The sequence below is a fragment of the Drosophila hydei genome, unplaced genomic scaffold (assembly GCF_003285905.1).
Source record: "Drosophila hydei strain 15085-1641.00,03,60 unplaced genomic scaffold, DhydRS2 tig00000149-arrow-pilon, whole genome shotgun sequence".
In the NCBI taxonomy this organism is placed as follows: domain Eukaryota; kingdom Metazoa; phylum Arthropoda; class Insecta; order Diptera; family Drosophilidae; genus Drosophila; species Drosophila hydei.
Genome location: NW_022045678.1, coordinates 2,842,960 through 2,868,405, shown reverse-complemented (window position 1 = coordinate 2,868,405; position 25,446 = coordinate 2,842,960). Strand labels below are relative to the sequence as shown.

General features: G+C 34.1%; 4 protein-coding genes across 5 annotated transcripts; 2 read left to right on the top strand and 2 right to left on the bottom strand.

Moving 5' to 3' along the window:
- The first annotated feature begins 227 nt into the window (after nt 1–227).
- On the top strand, nt 228–6,629 carry LOC111603951 (insulin receptor substrate 1). 2 transcript variants are annotated; one of them, XM_023321782.2, is made up of 9 exons: nt 228–306; nt 1,962–2,352; nt 3,166–3,346; nt 3,499–3,630; nt 3,710–3,906; nt 4,287–4,536; nt 4,763–4,863; nt 4,922–5,021; nt 5,166–6,629. In XM_023321782.2, exons 1-9 carry the CDS (start codon nt 289–291, stop codon nt 6,604–6,606), a joined length of 2,811 nt encoding a protein of 936 aa, XP_023177550.2. In that variant the 5' UTR covers nt 228–288; the 3' UTR covers nt 6,607–6,629. The 2 variants fall into 2 exon arrangements, with proteins under 2 accessions (XP_023177550.2, XP_023177551.2); XM_023321783.2 differs by lacking the exon at nt 228–306 and adding an exon at nt 1,756–1,816.
- A 1,067-nt stretch (nt 6,630–7,696) lies between these two features.
- On the top strand, nt 7,697–9,231 carry LOC111603914 (dolichyl-diphosphooligosaccharide--protein glycosyltransferase subunit 1). The gene is made up of 2 exons (XM_023321737.2): nt 7,697–8,331; nt 8,393–9,231. The coding sequence occupies exons 1-2, from the start codon at nt 7,731–7,733 to the stop codon at nt 9,181–9,183; spliced, it is 1,392 nt and encodes a 463-aa protein (XP_023177505.1). The 5' UTR covers nt 7,697–7,730; the 3' UTR covers nt 9,184–9,231.
- A 1,200-nt stretch (nt 9,232–10,431) lies between these two features.
- LOC111603988 (alpha-N-acetylgalactosaminidase) lies at nt 10,432–15,779 on the bottom strand. Its single transcript, XM_023321833.2, has 6 exons — nt 15,707–15,779; nt 13,849–14,005; nt 12,726–12,900; nt 11,053–11,484; nt 10,615–10,977; nt 10,432–10,551 (listed from the first exon to the last, which is right to left on the bottom strand). Exons 2-6 carry the CDS (start codon nt 13,998–14,000, stop codon nt 10,432–10,434), a joined length of 1,242 nt encoding a protein of 413 aa, XP_023177601.1. The 5' UTR covers nt 14,001–14,005; nt 15,707–15,779.
- Nucleotides 15,780–18,010: 2,231 nt separating this feature from the next.
- On the bottom strand, nt 18,011–24,008 carry LOC111603987 (transmembrane protease serine 9). The gene is made up of 5 exons (XM_023321832.2): nt 23,807–24,008; nt 18,784–19,879; nt 18,596–18,731; nt 18,234–18,530; nt 18,011–18,166 (listed from the first exon to the last, which is right to left on the bottom strand). The coding sequence occupies exons 1-5, from the start codon at nt 24,006–24,008 to the stop codon at nt 18,011–18,013; spliced, it is 1,887 nt and encodes a 628-aa protein (XP_023177600.2).
- Nucleotides 24,009–25,446: the final 1,438 nt, after the last annotated feature.

The window sequence follows — 25,446 nt, the reverse complement described above, 5'->3', positions numbered from 1 at the left end:
CAAATATAATATACTCTGAACTTCTCATATTTTAAAACACTAATGTTCTCATATAAAGTTATGACAAACTAGCTAGTTATCAAATATATACTCTAATTTCGGTAAATTAGGCCTAAAGTCGAAAGAGTTTGGAAGTTACTTTAAAAATTAATTTTTTACAAAACAAATTTGCACAACTCTAACAGTGACACAACGTGGTTTATTATACGTTCTTCGATAGTTTCGATATTTTCGAGTGCCACCACTATATCTCGGGAATCATTACATTATAAATTTATACATAAATATATGCCTATTGTATTCGGAGTATGTATTCTGCATTTATATATATCGAAAATACATAGACATTAATTTCATTTATCGGAATGATTAAAAAGTGGAAAAAGTGTTTCTTTAACGTTGATATACGTCTCAATGTATGATGTATATATTCATCCGTACCATATGCATACATACATATATGTACAATTGTATTTAAAATCTTTAAACTCGTCTATAAAAGAGCAATGTTTTTCTCATACTGCCAATTCTTAAAACAACAACAAGTTACATCGTCAAATCTACACGTATCTAAAAAAACATTACTGTGATTTAATACATGCCTCTTGTCCTTAACTTTTTGTGAAAAATGGAACGCAAACATTAATAACAATTATGCCAATAACATGAATCGATTAGATAATTGATAGATAATTCTTCCTATATATTTACAGCTGAGCATTTAAAAACATTCACCTACTTTCATACTTATATATATATATATATATATATTTATTTAATGTATATGTATGTATGTATATATGTAGACTAACACAGACAATATTGTAAATGCTAACTATGAAACAAATACATCCCCATATGCGTAGTAATGTTAACACAATCTAAAATGTATGTACAACTTGTTTAGTACGACTATTGTTATTTGCGGCTTATAATGTATCCAGGTCTAAAAATTTCAAAATTGATTTTGTACTTGTAATGTTTTTCTTTTGAATTAATTATGGTAGATTGTTTTGAGCTGGACTTTCGATCATTTAGTATGAGTGTCTTGCCAGTAGGAATAAACACAGTGCGTACAAATTGTTTCCGTACAGCAACTACTTATGTCATTGATAACGAAATACTTAACACGCAATAGGTAAACAAGAAACGTATAAACCTCTAAACTATTTTGGAGTGTCCACAAATTTATTAAACGAGTTAAATATTGCATAAGTTATCAATAAAAATAAATAAGAATGCTCAAGGCAGAATCAACCGACTAGGAGATACCCTTCACTAGGAGTTGTCCTATCATGCATTCGAGTGTATAAAAGCAAATATTCATGCCGCCTACTGCGCACTTTATGCCTTTATGCTATTAGTTTTGCTCTTCCCACGGCGGCAAATGTTCTTATTAAAAAACGTCGATTTTATGTGTACTATCTTCGCGAAATGATGGGTATGAACATAGAACCTATGTGTAATATTTAAGCACAAGATTCCTATAAAAATCCGGTATTATAAAATAGTTAAAATCTGTGTTTACTCAACAGAGATTTGTGTGTAAATTTAATTATATCCCAGTTAAGCTTCAAAGACCACTTGAGAAGCTCGATTTTTATTAGTATTAAGTAAACGATTAACTAGAATTTGATCAAGATACAGTGTCTTCACAATCACACGAACTTAAACATCTGTCAGAGAATACCGATAGAGATTTGTGTAAAAAACCACCTGTGGGAAAATATTAAAAGATCGAGAGTCTAAAGAAATCCGGATGCGAAATTCCAAGAGACTTGTCTGGCACAAATGATATTGCATTTATAAAGAAAAGGTGATCAATATCAATCTTAAATTTGTAAAGTTCATGTTCCAGTCTTTAGGAACTTATGCCATATCATTCGGTATATAGATTATTCACTAATATTCACAGATATAATAATGTTAATTAATTAAGGTTTTATATTCAATCATTACAGGTTTGGAAGACGGGTAGATTTATGATGGCTTCCATGTCAGACAACGGGATAGTACTAAAGGAATATCAAAAAAAATTGAAAACAATGAAAAAGAAATATTTTGTTTTATACAAAGAAACAACAAATAAGGAAGCAAGATTGGAATATTATGATACTGAAAAGAAATTTATTCAAAATGCTGTACCAAAACGCACTATATATGTGAAAAATTGCTTTAATATAAATCGTCGAATCGACACGAAACATAAGTATGTCTTAGCCTTATCATCAAAAGAAGGCGGCTTTGGGATCGTCTTGAATTCCGAAGATGACTTACAAAAATGGTTACAAAACTTGTTATCTATCCAACGAGAAAATTTAAACGGAACAGAAAACGTTTATACATCTTATGGTAAGTTTATAACTTAGATCAACTTTAATTTGTATTTTCATTTTCCATTTATATACTTGATCGATTTCTGTTATGCTCGCCTCTCAGTTTTGTTTGTAGTAAAGCCAAAGCCGAATGTAAATTTTTTACAAAATAAGTTTTAATAGTTTTTTGCAACAATCTGTCGAAGGTAACTACCTTATCTATTTGCTTAAGGATTGAAACTCTTCTTTGTTGCAGTTGACTCAAAGCTTCATCCATCTAATAGACGTGCCTCATATTATTCAAATTAAGAGTCAATCGGTCATATAAATAGGTTGTTGTTGACCTTGATCCGAGATCGGCCAGATAAAACATATCTACTTTAAATTCATGAGACTACGAGTTTTGGGACAAAACCTATCGAGTTGGATAATATCAATTGAAATAATTGGAATACCCCTTTTTGTAGCTTGTTTCTCAGTTTACATAGCCCTGTGACATATTCTTTAAGTTGCTTTGAGTCGGAATACTGCATACCGTTGGGGCTTGCTGGACGAGATTCTCTGTGAGCTTGCTTAGCATTTATGAATAACCGGTTAAGGAAACCAACTTGTCGCCCATTGCATTTTAATGTTCGTCCGAGCTTGGTTCTTCAATTCAAATCCGTCATTGGTATTTTTTGTTGTTTATTTGCACTGACATGTTCGCTTCACTCTAAAACTGATTACCTACTTTTGAATACAGTATTCAGATTCATATTGTAGGAAATCAGCTGAAAATCAGAACTGATTATAAGATAACTTATTTGAAAACTATCTTTACTCCTTTTTTTCAATACTATTTAAATTTTAGAACATGTTTGGCAAGTTGTTGTCCAAAAAAAAGGCATGTCTGTAAGTGTTGGGATCACCGGAAACTATCATTGCTGCCTAACTTCGAAGTCACTAACATTTATGTGCATTGGAGCGGAAAAGTTGCCAAATGGAGACGATCGAATTGTAAAAGTTGAAATACTTTTAACTACGATAAGAAGGTGCGTAAGAATATAAATTTTGGTCTTAATTGAAAAGTGAAAGTAATTGTTTCAATGTAAGAAAGGGGTATCAAGAGTTTTAGCAAAGTATATGTAATAGGCAAAGGGAGACTTATCGTATTTTATAACTTAAACTGTATAATTAATTTCAGATGTGGTCATGCCTCCCCTCAAAACATTTTCTTTATGGAACTTGGGCGACAGAGTGTTTTGGGGTCCGGTGAACTTTGGATGGAAACAGAGGATGCTGCAATTGCTAAGCAAATGCATGATCAAATATTAAGGTAAACCATAAACTATACAGCTCAGTTTAAAATTGATGCTGCATCAATATTCACATATTAATATTTTTTAATTTTTCAGCGCAATGTCAGCTAAAACGGAGTCGAATATGAATTTTTTAAATGTACAAAAAGGCAGTTCTGACTTGAGCAGCGAACCAATGAGAAAACGATCTTCATCGGCAAATGAGGCGTCCAAGCCCATTAACGTTTTACAAAAACGTCAACATCCTATTGAAACAAGAAGTAGTTTTTCACCACAATACTTTACTCACAACAGTGAGTAAAAAATTTGTTTAATTATAAAAATTCATTATTAATAGTTTTCTAAAGACAAGCTTTTAAGTTACATTTTAATCACTTCAGTAAAATTTGAGCTAACAGATGTATTCTAATTATTTGCGCTCTGAACTCTTTAAAAAATTATTATTTTTTTGTGCAAATTTATGTAAATAAGTAAATCGGCGAACATATAGATTGATGGGCTGACCGATATAGTTTGACTTAATATTTGATATGGTCGAGGAAGGTTCCTTATGTTTCTATATATCTTTGCACAAGGAAACTATATTGTTTTTACTAATTTTTGATGGGCTTGCATTTTACATTATTTTTTAACTACTCAGTAATTGTATAAATATTTATTTATTTCTTACTAGGCTATGGGCGCGAACGATGTGACAGCTTACCAACTAGATATCGGACGTTGAGTGAATGCAGTAATCAAACTTACATTGCATTGAAGCATGCGCAGCGATGTAACACGATATCTGGATCCCGATCATATTTAATTCAAAGACACAGTGACAGCCCACCAACACATTCAATGAAATGCTCTGAAAGCGAAGAATCGTCAATAAGTATTGACGATACGTATGACAAATCCCTGCTTGATGCTTATCGAATAAAGTAAGTTATCAAAATTAGTATTTTTAATATTAATATTATTAATTTACTTAAAAGGAAAGTAAAATCGGTTGCTATTTCATTGATGCAAAACAAAACATTTTTACATTTTTTTTATATCCTTGAATATAATGACTATACTAGAATGTATGTTATTTTTCAGTTCATTTTCCCTATGTTGTCAGAAGAGCAAATCAAACTAAAAAACTTGTGTTTTTCATTCTTTCAGCTCAATAACCTCTAAGGCAATGATTCCCGAAGAAAATATTGATGATGATTTTTCAGATAGTAACAGAGTGTCTCGAACAAGTGTTACTGGCCAAATCCAAGGTAATGTTAAAAAAAAACATGTTTATAATCAAATAAACAACTATTTTTAATTTCACAGGATTAAACAATTTACAAAATGTTATCGACAAAGACTCGAAAATGGATTTTGCCGACCACTTATCTGAACTATTAGTACAAGATGGCGATATTGATAACCAGTAAGTTTTCATTTAATTATAAAAAGTATAAAGTATAACTCAAAGATTTAAAACTCTACTAGAAACTTCGCATGCCTGTCTTGTCGTTCTTATAGTTATTTATATATTGAATAGAATATTAATGATCTAAAACTTTTATTTTAGGTGTGATCGTCCCAGTCGAGCTTATTCAATTGGAAGTAAAGTAGAGCACTTAAAACGGAATAAGCTTCTTGGAAATATAAATGAAGTAGACAATACATCACCGCGGGTTCGAGCGTATTCGGTTGGATCAAAGTCAAATATACCACGTTGTGAAATTCAGCGAGGTGTTGTCTCGAAATTAAAAAAGGGACACGTTCATAAAGGAAGCATATGTAACGTAGATGGGCAAACATGCAGTGAAAGGTTTGGATACAATTCTTCAAAGGAAATGAAGTCTACGAGTGCACCTCTTTTAAATGTAAGAAATTATATTAGTCCAGTACGCATGAGTGATTTAATGGAAATCGATTTTTCCAATGGCACCGCAACATCCACTACTTCACAACAACAATTATCGTTAAACAATTGTCAAGTACCTAAAATTGTGCAAACTGAATCCCAATTTCATAAAAGTACTCCTATCGCAAATCCAAGTTTAAATGGAAATATCAGGCTTACTGAAATGCTCAGGCAAAATGACTTGATAAATAAATTTAGAATACCTAAATCAGTAGAAACCTCAGATAGTGGCTATTTAGAAATGAAACCAGTTAGTATGGTAAACACTTCCTTTAAACAAATAAGCATTGATGAAGACCAGATTGAAAAGTTGAGGGTGCAAAGTCAATGCGTCTTAAAATTGCAGACAAAAGAGGATGAAGCTAAAAATGATAACATTTGCTCTGAAGAGTCAGAAAAGAGTGCAGATTTGCCAGAGTCTCAATATAAAACAAACTTCAATTTAAATAAATCTGAAAATATTGAGAAATCCCACCCCGAAAGTGATTTGCATACCAAAATGGTAAAAAAGAAAATGGAAAATACATTATTAAATTTTGCCTTAGATATAAGTAATGCAACTACAGCTGGAAGAAAGTTGATACATTCGATTAGTAACGAAGACTACACGAAAAATATAAGTAAATCAAATGCAGCTGATACAAAAGATGTCGGCTACCAAATTCTTCAAATCAAAAGTGATAGTTCTCTAATTTCAAAGAATAAAAATCAAAGGCCATCCTATAAACCACAATGTGGTCGACAATTTCTGCTAGAAGGTGTAAATAAGGTGGATAGAAAAGAGCAAATTTTAAATACAAACCCTAAATGTAATTTGTTAAATGAAAAAGATACCAATACTTTAAATGAGGAGGCATTATCGGATAGTGTTCTAAATAAGAATGAGACTAAACTATCTTCAGGCGTGTGCGAATATGAACTTTATTATGCAAGTTTGGACCTTCCACAGAGTAGCGGACAATTGGCATCAAATTGCCTTAAAAAAGTCTCATGTGAATCTCCGCCAATTCCAATTTGCTTTGAGAACAACAGCTCATATGCAAAAATTGATTTTGATCAATCTGATTCATCGTCTGCTTCATCAAAAATTTGTAATATCTAAAACCTAATATAAGTATAAATAAAAACGCTTTTCATAAAAAAGAATTTAAAGTTGTGTTTAATTAACGAAATATTTAAGCATTACAAAGGTACTCAAATTCATACCAAGGAAGCGGTTAACGACATGCTACATTTGCGCATTCATTTGCTGTGCGATATGTGTCAACTACTACATTTTTTCGAACATTATGGAGATTGTATCACTTTCGCTACTAAGGTATTAGAGTTAACCCTATCTAGCATATAGCCAGCACCGTAGTACAATAATGTTGAATTCTGATATATTCGATTCGTAAATACGCCGTTGTTTGCTTATTACGCTCACCTCTGACAATCTGTGGTTCGCCTTTTTACGTATTTAAATTGCAGGTTAACGGGTTAAAATATAACTTAGTGGGTTTACTAGTTTTTTTTTTTTAATTTACTAGTTTTTTTTTACTGCTTGCGGTATAATAAATTTATACTCCATTTAAAGTTCAAGGATTAAAATTAAAGGGTTTTTAATATTTGATATGGTAGACATACCTGCAAATCCAAACTTAACCTCAATTGCTTAGGTAATTGCTAAACGTGATTGATCCGTATATCTAATTCACGGTTTAACTTGCATTAACTAGCTTGAAAAGGTTTTAGAGACAATATATAGTAATAAGCGTATCGGTGTTACACATGAATATATTAAACTGATCACATTTTATGATCAAGCTTGGCTTAACTTGATTTGATAGGCTTCGCAACATTTATGGCAAATATTTGCTTTAGATTGTAAATAAAATTGCTCCTTTTTCTTATACAAATAAGTCAAAAATACTTAATTATAAAGCATAATATTGTTTTTTTGTTAATATTATATTATGGAATTTATTTATTTTTTAATTAATTATTCGAATTTAATAATGAAGCAATGGGATACATTATTTAAATATATATAAATAATTTAGATATGTACTCCTGTTATTGAATAAGTTTCCAATATTCAATGTAAAGTAATCGACGCTAGCTTGACGCAAATACTTTGTGATAAGTAGTCATAAAAGTGAACTAAAGAACAAAAGCCGGCATTTGAATACTGTTCATTGAACTCAAAAAATTAGGTATTTTAAAATATACTAAATAATCCTATACATGTTTAGCATTACGTGTCAGAATTATCGTGGGTTAAAAATGGAGACGAATTGGATATTATTTTATGTTACAACAATATGTTTAATCATAAATCCAATAACCGCGGACATTATCAATAAAAACGTGGAAAGAAATTTGGATATAGCTTCCCAATTGGTAAAAACATCATATAAAATACAAGTTGAGGAGACAGCCGGCAAACCTCTGAAAGAGTATGAATTCATTGTAAGAGAGCCAAATCTATCTTTTATATCAGTCAAAGATGGATTTAATAAAAAGCTTGCATTTGAAGAAAAAAAGGAAAATGAGAAAAGCCAAGTAAAATACAAGATAACATTTGCTTCAAGTGCCCCGCAGCAAACTTTACTCATTGAGACAGTTTCAACCAAAAATATACTCCCCTATCCATCGGAAATCAAGCAGAACGATAAACAGCTAGTCAAATATGTTGGCGGATTATATTTATATTCCAACTATTTAACCCAATCACAAAGAATAAATATTCAACTCAGTTCGTCTAATATAATTGCACACACACAGTTTAGACCATTTTCAGTTATGTCAAATAAAATGACTTTTGGGCCTTACGAAAATATTGCAAGTAAGTACATCTAAATATTCGATTACTGTGCTTAGATTAACTGGAAATTGAAATTTAACAGAATTAACCGATGATGAGCTGTTCGTTCACTATGAAAATCAATCTCCATTTTTGACTGTGAACACTTTGGAACGCACGATAGAAGTTTCCCATTGGGGCAATATTGCGGTGAAAGAGGAAATTCAAATGACGCATACTGGTGCAAAATTGAAAGGATCTTTCTCGCGTTATGATTTCCAAAAAGATGGTCGTTCTGGACAATCGGCTGTTAAGTCATATAAAACCTATTTACCAGCATCGGCAACTGGAGTCTATTATCGCGATACCAACGGTAATATCTCCACATCAAATATGAATCTAATGCGTGAATCTGTTGATCTCGACTTACGTCCCCGATTTCCTCTGTTTGGTGGATGGAAAACGCAATACGTGCTCGGCTATAATGTGCCCTCTTATGAATATCTATATAGCTCCGACAACGATTATATCTTAAAGATGCATCTAATCGATCATATACATGATAATATGTGCATCGATGAAGCTGTCATAACTATTATATTACCAGAGGGCTCGTCCAATATTAAGCTTGAAACGCCGTATGGTATTAAGCGGCATCAAAACGCATTGATTCACACCTATTTGGATACTGTGGGACGTCCAGTTGTGTCTTTTTCGCAACGTAATCTGGTGGAAAATCATATTGCAGAGTTTACTCTGAAGTACAATTTCTCAAAGGTGTCGCTGCTTCAAGAGCCTTTACTAGTTATTGCATTTATTTACATTATATTTCTACTTACCATTGTTTTTCTACGGTTAGACTTTTCAATCACATCCCATTTCCATAAGGAATAATTTCTATATATAAATCTAATTGTTTGATTAATGACTATCAAATAAAAATCGAAACTATAAAATATTTCAATATTTGTTTTTATAATATATATTCATGTTACATTCTCTGTAATAAGAATAGTTACAATGAATTCCAGTTATTTATCCCATGCAAAACCCTTAAAATATCCCAAGGCTTTAATTTGACTTGATCAACTTTAAAGGTCTGCCCAAAAGTAGGCACTACCCATTTATAGATTGCATATCTGTGAAATAGTTTAATATATTAAAATTAGTAAAGCATTTTTCTTTTGGTTTTTCAAATAATTTTATTTTTATATTCATTTATTCACAATAATTATTAATATACATTTCTAGAAATCCTAATATTATGTATTAAAGAGTAGAGAATTTATAGCCTGTTCTGCTAGAGTAGATTGGTGAAGGTTAATATAGGATTTACGAGAAATATATGAGTATTTAGTCAAAATGAAAATTCCATTTTATGTTTATTTCTGATCTCTAAAGTAAGGTGACATCATTTTGAAATGATTTTTATGTAGATTTCGCATTTTGGGTATTTAAAGAATCTTGACTGATGCCACACCATGTAGTTTGAATTTGATGTATCTCGCTTTAATTAAAACCAAATATTTTATTATAGTTTCTGACATGTCTTATTCATATATTATGTCTAAGAAAGTCCCTTCTGTGTGTGGCTATCCGGGAACTCTATACCTTTTAACACATAAAAGCGATTGTTTTCGGAAATATTTAAACTTGAAGACTTTGTATTTAAAATCTATCTATATATTCTTGTGTATTCCAACCCTAGATAAAATATTTAGTGCATATAGCTTCGTCCATTTGGGTAGCTGAACATAAGGTAAGACAGCAGCTTCCACCGTTTTTATAGGAAGACTTTCAAAATTAGTCAAGAAACAATATAGATTGGCGAAGAGTGATGTATACGGCTCTTGGGTTTGGCAAATCCAGAAAGACTGTGGCTTCCACAATAATGGAGCATTACCAACTTTAGATGTATCACTGTTAATTTCATCTACTGATAGAGCTATGTATATTATATGGCTCGCATTGGGGCGTGGCAAATCCGCAAATATCGATATTATTTATATATTAGCGAGTTAAGCTGATTTTGGAATGGGAACGAGTATTATGCAGTCGGTGGCATCCGAATGCAACGATCTTCGGGGTTTTTTTTATTAGATTATAAAATTGACATTAGCTCGAATGGAAAATAAAAACAAGTTAAAATTTGTTTATATTTTGAGTTTCGCCTTTCAACATAACAACTCCCGATGGATTTACCTTAACCTTGATTTTTGTTTTCGGAAACAGTATTCCATAGTTAATATTCTCATAGAGATCCTAAAATTAAACAAAAATATATATATAAATTATTGTGAAGTGTTTCGAAATTTGTCGACTTACCTCGACTCTATATCCATAATTATTGATAAGACCCAATTCTCGCAATGTGACAGAGATATCAGAGGGTGTACCATCTGTTCGCCTGTTTATGAAGGCGAGCGCATAGGAGTAGAAATTCTGATATACTGGACTTATCGGCTTAGACCAAATTTCGATTCCCTTATGCTTATAGATTCTTCGGCCTTGTATGCCCAACGGATCTTGATCCACAGATATAATCTTGCGATTGAGTAAAATTTCTTTGAATTCGGGCCGTATTGTCCTTAGGTCAACCGACATTAAAAGGGGAGCGGCTAAAATTGACCAAATAGCAAATTGCGTTTTTGCCTGTTCATAGCTTAGACCAAAGTTTCCAATGATTAACTGTAAATAAAGAACACGTAGATATAAGTTCTTGTATCCCTCTATTAAAGTGGGAATATAGAACTTGCTAATTACCATATCAGGATCATTCCAGTGTCCGGGTCCTGCGTTGGGTGCAATTAAATCCTGATTGTTACCGTAATAGTCAATAATATTCTCAACCGATGCCCAGGAATCTTGAATGTCGTCGAAATTTCGCCAAAGATTACAATGCGTCTGAATAGCTGAGAAATTAGGCTGGATGCCCGCATAGATTTGATAAACCGGCCAGCTGCAGGAGTAGACCATTGCCTTTCCAGTGCTATTTAGGAATCGGCCAAACTGCGTATACCCTCGATCCATGTCATAGGGTAAGGCATAGCAGCCATCCAGTTTAACATAGTCCACATCCCATTCGGCAAACTGAAGCGCATCAATTTCCTCATAGCCAATAATGCCGGGATATCCAGCGCATGTGAAGTTTCCGTAGTCTTCATAAATGCCGAATTTCAAGCCTCTTGAATGAATCTGAAATGAACAATTCAATTTTAATTATTGTGTTGAGTTCAAGTAGATAAGGTTTCGGGTTGGGTAGGGTAAGATAACGTGTGCCTAAGTACTTAACACAGTTGACTGTCGGTGCCTCCTAATCATAGTCTAAATAAGTGTTACAAATCGAAACATATCAGAAAAGATTAATAAGAAATAGATGGACGCACTAAGGATACGCACTTGGCTAGCTTAATTAAGCTCATTGACCTAATGAAGAATACATACTTTGTTTACTATATGCATATTTATACTTTAGACTTAGTCTTAGTTCAAACTATTTCGTTTATTCGTTTAATATTTTTAAATTGTTTCTTATTTTATTTATTTTTAATATTCGCAAGCATTGGCCCTCGATGGTCACCTCGGACTTTTCCTGTTTGAGTATGCTTTCACCTACTCTGCCTATAGGGAGTTACTTGTACGCCTCTTGAACGTGGAGTGCTTAATTTGTCCGTAAATTAGCTGTCCGTCCGTATGTTCTGCTTATCGCGCTTTATTAATTAACTTGATATTTTTGATTTTCATTAGCATCCCAGAGCAGTGCTAAGGTTTTGTGAGCATGTCAAGCATATTCTGATTTCTATTAATTTTCCATTCGCTCAACAGAAATTATATTAAATAAAATTTCGTTTTATGTAATTTTATCCAATATTAGCTAAAATGGCATTTAGAATATTTAAAATCTAAGCAACTTTATTCTTGGTTATATTATCTGTATTTTTCTTTTTTTTTTCATATATTTATATGTATATATATATTGTGTACCGATTGTTCATAATATATATATTATATATTCATTTTATGTAGATAAAGATCTTGAGTCTTTTTTTGATGGCAAATGTACCTATGAAACTGTGATATATTGATCTATGACCTAAGAGATTGTGACGTATGATAGAAGTGAATGAGATTTTGATCTTGATATAGACTCTTATAGATTATGATAATTGATATAGTGATCTAAGTCTCTGATCTTTGTAATTGAGCATTTTTCTATTACAGTATTATTTATAGAATTATTATTTATTAAAAATTTATTTATATTATATTATATTATTTATTTAAAAATCAAGAAATCTAACTAAAACTCTTAGCTTTTAAACGCAACATTACACATATGTTTGGAATGTGTAAAAAATACAAAAGTTCTATAAGTCCGCTTAGTTAGTAATAGTTGAGTATAAAGTTGACAGTGCAAATATGAAGTGAATACGTACGTAATCTGATAGGGCTTTAATACCGCTAGGGAATCGCTTGTGATCAGCTAGAAGCTTGCCATCGGTACCGCGGTGCCTTTCCAGCCAGCAGTCATCAATATTTACATACTCATATCCCACTGAAGCATAGCCTTCCGTAACAAGCAGGTCAGCCATTATTTGAAATAGTCGCTCACTAAAAGAATTTGTGTAGAAATCGTTTATTTGAAACTTGCAACAATTTTAAATTAAAAACAAATTACTAAATAAATCGAAAATAAGGAAATTATCTAATATATATTGGCCAAACTTCAGTGATACTATTTGCCATTATTATATCTGAGCAGGTTCTTAAAAAATGAATTAAATGCAGTAAATACTCAATAAGAGTCAGTTGAAGCATGAAATTTAAGGATGCATTTAGCCTCAAAATAAAAGAAATTAAAAAAAATATTTTCTATTGCTCTTGCTTCTAGTTGGCCATCTTTTACTTATCCAGAATTATGACCCTACGAAGGGTTGAACATACAATTTCGAGGCTATCTATACAGAACGTCAGCATTGATCTGGTAATCATAGCTCTAAAGCCGTACTATATATAGTTTATATGTAATTTGTGGCCAATCTGCAGAGGAGTTCATGAAGGCATTGATCATATTCTTGAGGTATTTAGTTAGATTCGTGGCTGCATTGTTGTCTGTGTTGTTCTCTCTTTGTTCCTTATGAGCCAAGCACTTGCTCAATAATAATTGGCAGAAGTCTCAAGAAATTTAAGCTCAGTCCTTCATAAGGTTACTGGACGAAACATTAGAAAATGTTATGCTATTTATTTGACACATTTGTCAACAAAATATTCAAGCTGAGGTGATCCCTTGGCAATGCTGTGTGTTGCTCTTAAGTTGTTAAAAATAGCAATGAAAAGACTTTTTAAATACCAAAGAAAACAATTTAAATTCCGTCATCGATAGTTTCAATGAAGCAAACAAAAAATGATAAAGTATTCAGAATTTTGTCAAAGTTCTACTAGTCAGCACCTATGCAATATACAACGTTCATTAAAGCAGTTGTTCAACCACTTGTATTTCACTGACTTAACTTTATTCTTAATGTATTCATTCCGATATATATTTGAGCTCACACATACCTAATGCAGTTGTCGGGATCATTTGCACAGTCGGTATTGCATCGAAACCGCTCCCAGGACAACCAACCCATTGGAGGAGTTCTGGCCAAGCCATTTTCCAAGCCGTTGCATATCGCATTCAAAGTACCTATAAGGAAAATATACCTATACATAATGTCTGAAATATAAAAAGATATTTAAAGCATTCTGGTTTTTGAATAAGTTTTTGAGAGCGGGAACAGACTAAATAAATATAATTCTTAAGTATATTCATAATGAAGGTCAACAATGAGCTATCCTCAATTGGGATAGTAGAAATATGATTAAAACAGAATTACATATAAATAAAATGATTTGTGACAAATCAATTAATTAAGAGAGTACCAACTTAAGAGCTGTGTCAAATATCTCTTGAGAGAGCCCCAAAAATTGATATTTAATATAATAATGAAAATATATTAATTCTTGATGAGCAATCATTAAGAGTATTCCAGGAATCTAAGCCCTCTTTTAGACTCCGTATAGAGTTACGGTATGGACGTACGGACGGTGAAACAATAAAGCTATTATATTTCATCGTTAACGGGTATTACAAAAATATGATCCAAGCGAGGATAGCTTAGAAAAAGAGACACTTAGAAACTTACACAGAAAGAGAGAGAGAGAGATAGAAAGTGCGACAGAGAGAGAGAGAGAGAGAGTGAGAGAAAGAGACTGAGAGAGAGACAGAGAGAGAGAGAGAAAGAGAGGGAGACAGTTTGAGAGAGACAGAGAGAGAGAGAGAGAAACAGAGAGAGAGAGTGTGAGGGAGTGAAGGAAGGGGACAAGACATTGTTGAACTCAACTTTACTTATGGATATCTTCAAGAATTATATATTAAATATGACCAATTTCTTCAAGAAGACAATAAAACAAACTACGCCTGCATATCACATAAATATAATAAGTAAAATGAAGCTTAAGTCTTCAGATAGAGAAGCAGAACAGATCGAGGTATAAAAATTTGAATATATTTAAGAGCTAACAAAGACTGTAGGCACGCTTCATAGTTGGAATTTTATGCTCTTGAATCATATTATATATTCGTTCTTATTATATATTCGTTCAATGTTCTTATGGATTCTTTATTAAGCAACTAACATTGTATGAATTCGAGGCATTACTTGTGCGTTTTTGAGGCCCTTTATTAGTTGAATAAACTCATTGCTAAACACATTAACAGAATAAATATATTTACTTTTGATCAAACTGAACAGTTGAGTCCGTCTAGTCTTGTCCGCCGATTCGTCCGTTGCGCTCAGGGATATACCTTAAGCAGCGTTTGCTTTTACATTTTTTATCGATATGTCATCCTATTCGTGCTTAATGTCGATAAAAATCGATGTTAAGTTGTAGTCTTGTGCTTTGATGTTAGAATTATATTGTCAAAATTTCATAAAGATCGTAGGATTAGAAAAAAAGTTATTTAAATTTGCTTTTAGGTATTGTGCGTGGGGACGACTGGAATTTGGAATGAAGCAACGCAGCTGCTGCATAAAGTGCAAAGCAAACGACGCATGCACTTAAGTGTGTGTGTGTATGTGTGTGTGTGTATGAATGCGTATGAGTGTGTATATCAAGAAGCCTGGAATCATTGAAACTGGTATTTAAACTATATCCCAGTGGGACAGTCCCTACTTGAGCACTTTACTAATTCTGGTATCTCATTGCATTAATACATAAATGCCATACACATATTTGCAGAAATACATAAGTGTGCACATATATATACACACATATATACATACATATGTATACCCAATAAATACTTCATTGAGAACAATATGTGGTCACACTTGAGCATTTAGAAAGTTTTAAAGTTGTTCGATCATGATCATACCTTTGATTCGCTTTGCATTTAACGTTAAAGTTAAATTTGATTGGATTTCAGACACAATCCGAAAACTGTTGTGGGTTGCGTGTAATATACAGTACAGAGAACTGATTTACAAAGTCAAACAGTGCAGCTCAATTTGTTTAATCAAACTCTATTTGCCGAAGCTAATTTAAGCAAATAAAATACTTAGGGTGCAATAAAAATTAATGAATTATAACAAATCAGAATGTGCAGTCGGGTGTGCTCGACTACAATACCCATTGAAAATTGTACAATCAAGTTCAAATAATTGTATGCAAATATTTACTGAAGAGATCGAGACCGAGTCCTTTATATGTATATAAATATATAACTAGTTTGAGTATCAGTATATATATATATATATGTTATGCAGGTATATTCTTGATCAGCTTGAGTAGCCAAGCTGAGCTGTTTATGTCTCTTTGCATATCTGTTCGTTTGTTTATCTGCTTAAAAATCTTCAATATCGGGCACTCAAATACCTAAAGCTTTACTTTGATAAATTCTAATCAAGTTTTTCATCACCCAATCTATTTTTTATATTGTCTAAATACTGACAATTTGACATATTTAATAATAACTTAATAATGAAGTTTACAAATATATCATTCTAAATAACGAAAAGTAGGCAACGAAATAACGAAATATGTCCTAAAAGTACGATTCACTAGACTAGGTAACAGCTAAATTAAGAATTAAATATTTATATATATAAAATACATATAACTCATCAGTTGAAATAAGACAACGACCAGATAAGTTAGATAGAGAAAGAGAGGCGGAGAGTGAGAGGGGGTAAGAAAAGTGGACAGAAAGACATGAAAGTTCTAGGTCATCTGTCTCAACAAGATCCACTTGCTGATACAATTAGGAGGATCGAGGCACATGTCTTTATGCTAGAGAACAACTGAAGAGGTGCAAAAGTAGCCAAACGTGTAAAGTAGCCTTAAGAGATTGTTCTTCGAAAAAATTTATTACTATTGACTTTGTTCTTTGTTGATTTATTAGAATCTCAACTTTTTGTCTTTGGTTTATTATATGTTTTTTAATGATCTGAGATTATTATAGAGATTTCAATCTTAGTTTACTTAGCTTTATTGTGAGATAGAGATTTTATATATTATTATTTCTAATGCCATTTTAAAATCAATAGTTAAAATGTCATTGGGAGTAATGTTTGTAAATATTCTAACTATGAAATAAACTTTAACTACCTGAAAATTGGCTGGAAAATATGTGAGACATAAGTAGATTATTAGTCAAGCTCTGGCATTCATATACATATAACACGAAATATAGTCATCCAAGCTTATAATTTTGATATTAATATTAAAAATATTTCAATATAGCATGATAATCGACACTCATTGCAAATGTAAGCTATTTAGAAAACCAACTAAAACACTTGATTTATAAGAATATAGCATGGATAAAAACCAAGCTGAACAAATCAATAGTTCACATTATTGGAAATTATTAAAAATTAATAAGAGAAGCGACCTCAATCATAGCATTCATTCACTGCATCATGAACAAAATATTTTAGTCTAGACATCAACCATTCGATGTTTTCGTAAGTGACATGTTGCTACAGGATCTCAATTTATTAGATGTAGCGTTGACAACAACCAATTTACTATTCAGAATATATTGAAATTATTTAAACTATATTTGAAATATATATAAATATAAATACAAATAGAATCATTATTCTGCTTTATCACAAATACATAATAGAAATTGTAATCAATTCAAAATTGATTGGCACTCTGTTGGTTGGCAGAGCATGCGTAGCAGTTAGCTTTTGTCTGCCATAGGCCACTGCTTGTCAGTCTTTGTTGGTTCGGAAACCAGCTAGCATCTGCACACAGGCGCAGCCAACTTTAAGTTAGTGTCAAATAGCTGTTAGCTAGAAATTTTTCGTTTGAATTTATTTTTATGCGTCCGTAAACAAACATTGTGGCAAAGGTATATAAGTATATATCGGCATGATTTTCGAGTAATAAAATAAAGCGCATAATGACCACTGACTAACATATGTATGTATGTATGTGAATATGATTTTGCCTTATTTTTATATTTTTTTATATTTATATAGTGCTTAACATTAAATCAAATTATTTATTAAATAAATATTCAGCCTTTTTATTAGTGGGCACATTTAAATTACATACTGTGGAAAGAGTGAGAAGAGTATAAATATTTAAAAACCATCTGTGTATGCTCTTTATAATGTTTATTAAACTTGTCTCAATATCACGACTTAATCTATGCAAAATACTTAGTTCATTTGATGTTCTTGTAAATCCATGGGAGCAGCGAGGTGACACGAGTGTATACACCAGGATACTGTCCTTTGCCACAGCCAATGCCCCACGAGACGATGCCCACCTGTATGTAGCGGCTGCCCTCATTGACGATCATCGGGCCGCCAGAATCGCCCTGTCAAAAATAAACAGTGAGATTAGTTGAATTGCTTGTTGCTAAGTTAGGAAACTCTTCGACTAACGCTGCACGAGTCCTTGGCTGCTTGACCGGCACAGATCATTGATTCGATGATGCCGCCGGGCGCAGCACGTCCATATTTATGAGCGCACTCCGCATTCGCCCAGATAGGTATATCCACCTTTTGCAGAATCGATGGCTGAGGTCCATTCTCGCGCAGACTACCCCAGCCGGCGACCGTAGCCAACTGCCCGCTATAGGAGCGGGACTGTTGGGTTGGCGAGGTGGGCAAACAAATCGGTTGGATCTCGGTGGAGAACGGCACCGGCTCGCTCAACGTCAAAATGGCAATATCATTGTGCTAAGATTGTTTAAAGGAATTAGTGTAAATTTATAAATTTTTATATAAATTTATAGTATACTTACCAGAGTGCTAAATTCGAAGCCTTTGTGCCGCACGAGTCGTTTGATGCGACGCGAAACGTGCTGCACCTCAAAGTCCGTACGTATGTTATAGTCCCCCAGATGAGCTGTCAATGCGGCCACATCCCATGAGGTCATTCTGGAATTCAGATCAGTCAAGATCTAATGGCAACTTTCTTGATTTCAATTACCTTGCCACACAATGTGCTGCTGTAAGAATGTGATTGTTGGTTATTAAGCTGCCACCACAGAACTGTTTGCCGGACTTGAAGAGCACGGCGATCCAGGGAAATTCATGCGGACTGGCATTGTTGCCGCCCACAATGCGTTCCTGATCGGGTGACACCGGGTTCCTGTTGCCGCACTGCAGTGGCAAGCCTTCCGGGCTGAAGCCGCTTGTTGGACGACGCGTTGTCGTCGTCGCTGTCGTGGGATAGCTGGGGCGCCGCGTGGTGGTAGGAGGTCTGCCCAATGGACGTGGTGTAGTACGACGAGTAGTTAGCACAGAACTTGGCGTTGTTGCAATAGGTCGTGAGGTCGGATGCGTTGGGTACTGATGGCTTGGGGGATGTGTCGGTATCGGCGGTGGCCAACCGCCCACGGTGGGCGGATGTGTGGGCAATGGTGGCGGCCACTGTGGAATGCCTCCGGCAAAGTTGCCGAAGGGCCATTGATAGGGAAAGACGGCGGTCGTTGGAGGCGTGGTCGATGGCGTTGGTGCTGGTTGCAGCTCGGGGGCATTGGCTTCGATGTTGTTTATATCCTGAAAGTCGGGCATATCCTCAACGCTATTTTGGGGAGTATCAATTGGGTCTGTGTCAATCTCTGCAGGATTTTCATTGTCCTGCGGCTGTTCTGGCTCCTCCCCTTCATCAGCCTCGTCAATCTCATCGCCACCCATCAGGGGCTTCTCTGTTGTCGTTGTCGTTGTTGTCGTCGTCGTCGATATTGGATTGTTGCCTAATGGCTTTGTATCCATGTTTGGGCAACATATGCCATTGTTAACGCGTCCAAGCTGATCGTAAAAGTTGCATATATCAGAGCCAAAGCCGAGTGGGCCAATGGGCGACTGCCACTGACGTACTGCTAAAATAGACAATTGCCGCACCGCGCGATAATACGATCGGCAGCTATCGATGCGAACGCATATGCCAGGCTGGGCCCTTGAGTTGAAACATCTGGAGCCCTCCCAGATTCCAGCACCAGCTAGGCTGGCCTGCAGTAGAAACAAGCTCGGATCAAATAAAAGTTGTCGCTGCAACCGGCTTGTGCCTGGCGAAAAAGATGCTATTGAATCGATAAGAAATTAATTGAATAAATATAATTTGTATATGCATAGAATATGGGTCTCAAGATAAATTAACAATTGGTCCGGGCACTAAAAGTAGATCAAATATACAAAAACTGTTCACTGATTAACCAAACATAGGCTAATTGGAACAGTGCTTAAATGAGATTGTCATCAAAGGGCAAAGTCTTATGGATAAACAGCCTTATTGGTTATCTTTACCTTGTCATATATCACAATATATAAATATAATAAATATAAATAACAATATATAAATAGCTTTCATTGACCTGTTGGTGGACAGCCGTCATAACAATTTAAAATCCATCAACTGAGATTTGTGCCAATAACAATAAACATAAAAATGTTTTCATGATTTGGGCCAAATGAGTAAGAGCTGATTCGGCTTTCAGCAGGAATGTCTTGTGCACCCAAATTTAATGCTCTGTGACTCATAATGCGTCAAAAATGTGCGTCTACTAACATTTTTGTTGGGCTGTTTGCCCCGTAATATGCAAATATCATTTACAAAATGGTTACTCAATATGCGCAACATGTCGTCAACGTGGTCTCCATTACGAACAGGGCAGAAACACGTGCAGTTTGGTATCTGCGAATTCCAGTCGATCGAGCTTTATGCACATTTAAGTATCCATTAATATAACACCCAACTAACACCTGAACGACAACTGGATAACGACTTTTAAATCATGTACTGTTCCTTAGAGCAATTCTGAAGTTGCTGAAGAATATCTGTAATCTGGGTTTAAAAATAAATCATATTCTTAACTCTTTCATTAAACTTCGTTGATGTTGTAAGGCCTCATTTTAGTTTTCCATTATAATTAAAAAATTAATTATATCATTTTAGTTCTTACTGTAAAGCGCAATAAGCTATAAGACATTTGTAGACGAGCGCATAATATAAACCTAGATTCAATTTGTTTTTTGGTTGGCAGAAAATCTGTTCACGCATTAAAGACCTGTACATACAGCCCGGTTCAACTGATTAGGTATAAAAAATAATTTTTTTTTAATTATTGAAATTATTTATAACATATATAAAATATTAGATAAGAATATGTGAGGGAAAACTAAATACTAAATAATTCAAAATTATGAGCACTGTATAATCCCTACTTTATTTAAAAATAAGCCTAACTCAATGTATAAAAAAACTGACACGCCAAGCTGAATGAAGTGCCACGAAATAAAAAAATTTATTTTTGCAGATTCTCACAGAATATAAAAATATTATCTGATGTGTTAATTATGTATGACTAAAGCAAAATGTTTGGGAATGGCTTGAATACAAAAGGCTGAGCAGTTATGAAGCTCGCTTCAGCTATTTGTTACATGATATAGCACAGACTGTTAGCTCATAAAGCACACTCACGCACACTGCCGGAGTAAACTAAACGACTCGTTTAGGCGAAGATTTTAGTGAACGCATAAATCAAGTTCGGCCATAATATGGGCCACACGCGAAATGCTAAATAAATTAAACAAATGGCAGATTTATGTTAACTTGCAAGAACAACAAGAGCAGCTGGAACAAAGACGGCCAACAATAGCAGCCTAGATCAGTTTTAAGAAGTTGCCAATGGGCTTGACACATACACGCACACTCCCGCACACGCACAGATATGAATATGACAAGTGACAGTAGAAAGTTGCTTAGGGGCAAGCGACACGCTGTTGTACAAAGAAATGTTGTCAATTGTGCGTTGAAAGGCGCACAACACAGTAAAAAAAGATTAAACTGAAAAAACAAGTAAAACAGAAAAGCAGAAAAAGCCAAGACATGGAAAAAATGGCACAGCAATTGTCATTCAGCTTGAAAAGCGCTTAAGTTTATTGTCAATATTCTGGCTTTTGTTTTTTGTCAAATTTCTTCGTACAGAAATGTCAAAATATTGAGTAATCACATAATAAGTCGTGGTGTGGACCCCAGCTTCGAACTGGAACTCGAAGCGTGAACGAATTTTAAGTAAATATTGGCTGGTCTTCTTCCTCCTCTTCTTCAGTTGATTTGTCAATAGAGCGGCAGATCTGCTAAAAAACTTTGCCTAGCTAAATAGTTTATTTTTCTTAAGGTTCATTAGCCTCTTATTCATTAAGTTGAATTACTTGATATTATATTTTACTACATATTACATTGGAGATTTGTTTAAGATTCGAAGCAGGCAGGCATAATATGGCTAAGAAACACCCCCAGCGCTACAAACTTATTAACTTTAGTGTCAAGCGTGGGGCATAAGATACTTAAGATACCCCAAGATAAAGCAGCAATGGGCCAAGCCACAAGTTCAAGGTCCGTTTGCTAGCCAAGTCATTCGCAGACCCTGCGCAAATCAAACTGGATTAATATAAGCGCGCAGACTGGCGCAAAAACTTGAAATGAGCTGCAGGACCCGTAAGCTGAGCCGAGCTAAGGGCCAAGTCTTCTGAATTGTATAATATGAATATGGATAGGCAAGCGTGTCCATATAACTTAAATTTATGGCGATGTCTGTCAGCGCTGGCTTCTGCAGCTGCTGCCAACCGTCAGTTAGCAAATTGATGCCCTCTGTGGGATGCAACTTAATTATACAAAGAATAGACCAATTTCTTATGGAATTGAGTGGACAATTGTTAAATTACATGGACAAAAAAATACATTAATAGGCTTAAATCGTCGCGATGTTTTCAGAGCGCAACATGATCAAATATCACGCCTCCTTTGTAAGCTATAAATAAAAGGGGACTGGAACATGCGACAAGCCCATCAATTGCGTATAAGTACACCAAATCTGAAAGCTCTAAAAAAGACGCCTCCACTGTGACATGTTTTGTGCCAAAATCGGAAGTGAGAATAGAAAGTTGGCGTCTGTGACTGCCGACTGCCTCAAAGGGCTGCAGCCGAGAGGCGGACGCAAACAAGAGTAGTTCAGAAGCTTGGAGTTCTCTTTTTATTTTCACTAGGCAATTTATAGATTTCTGAAGGTCACACCAACAATACACCATTGCGTGCCGAGCATAAATTTATCGGACGTAGCAAAAGTCGTTGAACTTTTATATTACGTATGTTTAGTAGTTAAGAACGCGTAATGTAAATGCATAACAAAAAACAAAAGTAAAAACGGAGCTTGACATTTGCTTACTTGAAATGATTTTACAATTACATATACTTGATATTCCATAGATCCTTTTGGGTACATAAGCTTAGGCTTATCTTAATAAATTATTGGATTTTCTCTGTATCTCATGAAAATCGTTGTTAAAATTTTATTCTACATTTTAACTGAGTTTATTTAAGTTGGTTAAAAACTTATATACCATTTTCAGTGATTATTAATATCATTTTTCCATTAATTTTAAAAAATTTTCATTTCCATTTTTAGAATGTATCTTGTTTAAATTTAGGTAATTTAATGATTTCTGGAGTATAAATAATTGTTGTCTAAATTCTGCAATTGGCAAATTTGTATTCTTCCTCCTGGAGCTTTAGTTAGTTACTCAATCTAAGTCCTTATAACTGTGAATTTAGTTCCAAGTTTGTTGCTTAAGTCTTTTGTTACTTACTAAAATTGAATTTGAAATTGAAGTTGTGATATTCTTTTGCAAGTCTTTCCTTAATATTTTCATTATTTTAGCCACTATAAGAAATTACTAATTGATCATTTAATTGCGAGTTTGTTGCCTAAGTCTTTTGTCAAGCCTCGTATTGAATTGAAATGGAAAATTAGTTTCAGAACCTTTGTGATACTTTTTATAATTTATAAGAAGTACAAAGTTATATATATATTAATTAATTTGTTATTCATGAATAATAACTAAAGAAGTGTCAACATCTCAAAAGTGATTGCGTTTCGGAATTCTTTATGTCTCGAGTCGGAATTTCACTTTTTATTATTTGGACATTGCTTAGCTCGAGCGTTACTCACCATCCTCGGGGGCATTAAAATCTCGTTCGAATGTAGCATTGGACGCGGCTAGGGATTCAACTGCCTTTGTTTGTAGAATTTGATCCGATAATGTTGCTGTTGCTGTTGTCGTTGGTCTTATCGATGGCACATCCTCGGCTAATATCGTTTTAAAATGCAACAAATGCACACAAAGTAATAAAATTCGCAAAAATGCAAACATTTTGCCAGCAAAATACTTTGTTTTTTTTTTATTATTTATATACTTATTTTTACTATTTTGTTTTCGTTTCAACTCAGCGGGAATTGCAGACCATATATAAATGTTACAATATAGTATATAAACCGCACAAACGAAACGCGCCTTGCTTTAAAATGCGACGCACGTTGCCCGATGGCATTCACCTGGGCGGGCAGACGACTCAGAATATTTTCTCGCCTGGTTCTTCTTTTGCTCGCTATCGATATCGTTTGGCCTTCGCGCGCTTATTAGAAACAGGACCGTTGGCTAGCGAGGTCCGCAAGCTTCTGAGCCAACTGATGCCAGCGAAGTTTGGTTAACAGCTATGCCGCTGCCATCGTCTGGTTGCGGTGGCGGCGACCGCACAGACAGCGACGTACACGCAGACGCAGACGCAAACGCAAACGCAGACGTAGACGCAGACGCTGCCGAAACGTCAATTATTTTTGCGTATTGATTTGCTTGTTCTTTGCAACCCGATAGACGGTCACATCTGTATTGGTCGTCTTGTGGTTACCTTCTCGCTTATCTCTAATGCAAACACAGCCTGCATTTGGAAACAAGTTATTCAAATGCTTACACTTGCTCCTGTTCGTTTGCCTACTGCTTTCGGATCGACTGGCCAACACAGAGCTCGCACACGCACATTGCTCCAGTTGCGGACAAACGGGGATTTAGACCGAGACCTGAATATTATATGGCTGCATACTGTTAGAGCGACAACTGCATCATTGCATTCTACGCTGGCTATTTGAACGCACTGACACAAAATTCGTTTTCAAAATGCATATTTAAATCAGATATTATTAAATAATAATATATTTTAATATAATAATCTTCTCATTTTGTCTTTATGCTCTTTGGTATTCATAATCATATTTTAGATTTTTTGTTATCAGTTTTTTCAATTTCTATTAATTATAATTAATTAATTATAATTATATTTCAATGGAAAGTGGGGCATTGCTGATCCGTTGACCTAATAGAATAACTGTATATTGGTGATATAGGCTGCAAATGTTATGAGAATATATATATCTACGACCATTGCAAATGTTGTTAATCGAAAAATTCTGTCTAATTTCAAAGCTGGAAAATTATATATTCGATAATCGAGTTACTGTCGACTGCGCTAAATAGGAAATGTTATATTTTTCATAGTTTTAAAGTGAGAATTCCACATTTTCACACTTAAGTTAATGCAGACTCTCACCTGAGATTAGCCAAAAATTAATTATGTAAATACATACATATATACCTGTATACATATAAGCATATATATCTATATATAAATATATCTATATATAAATATCTTTACGAAATTCTGTATACCTTTGGTTCGATAAGCTGCTCAACTTTCAATTCCAAAATCTTAAGGCTGATTAAACTCGCAAAATTCAGAAATAACTCATTTCAGTTA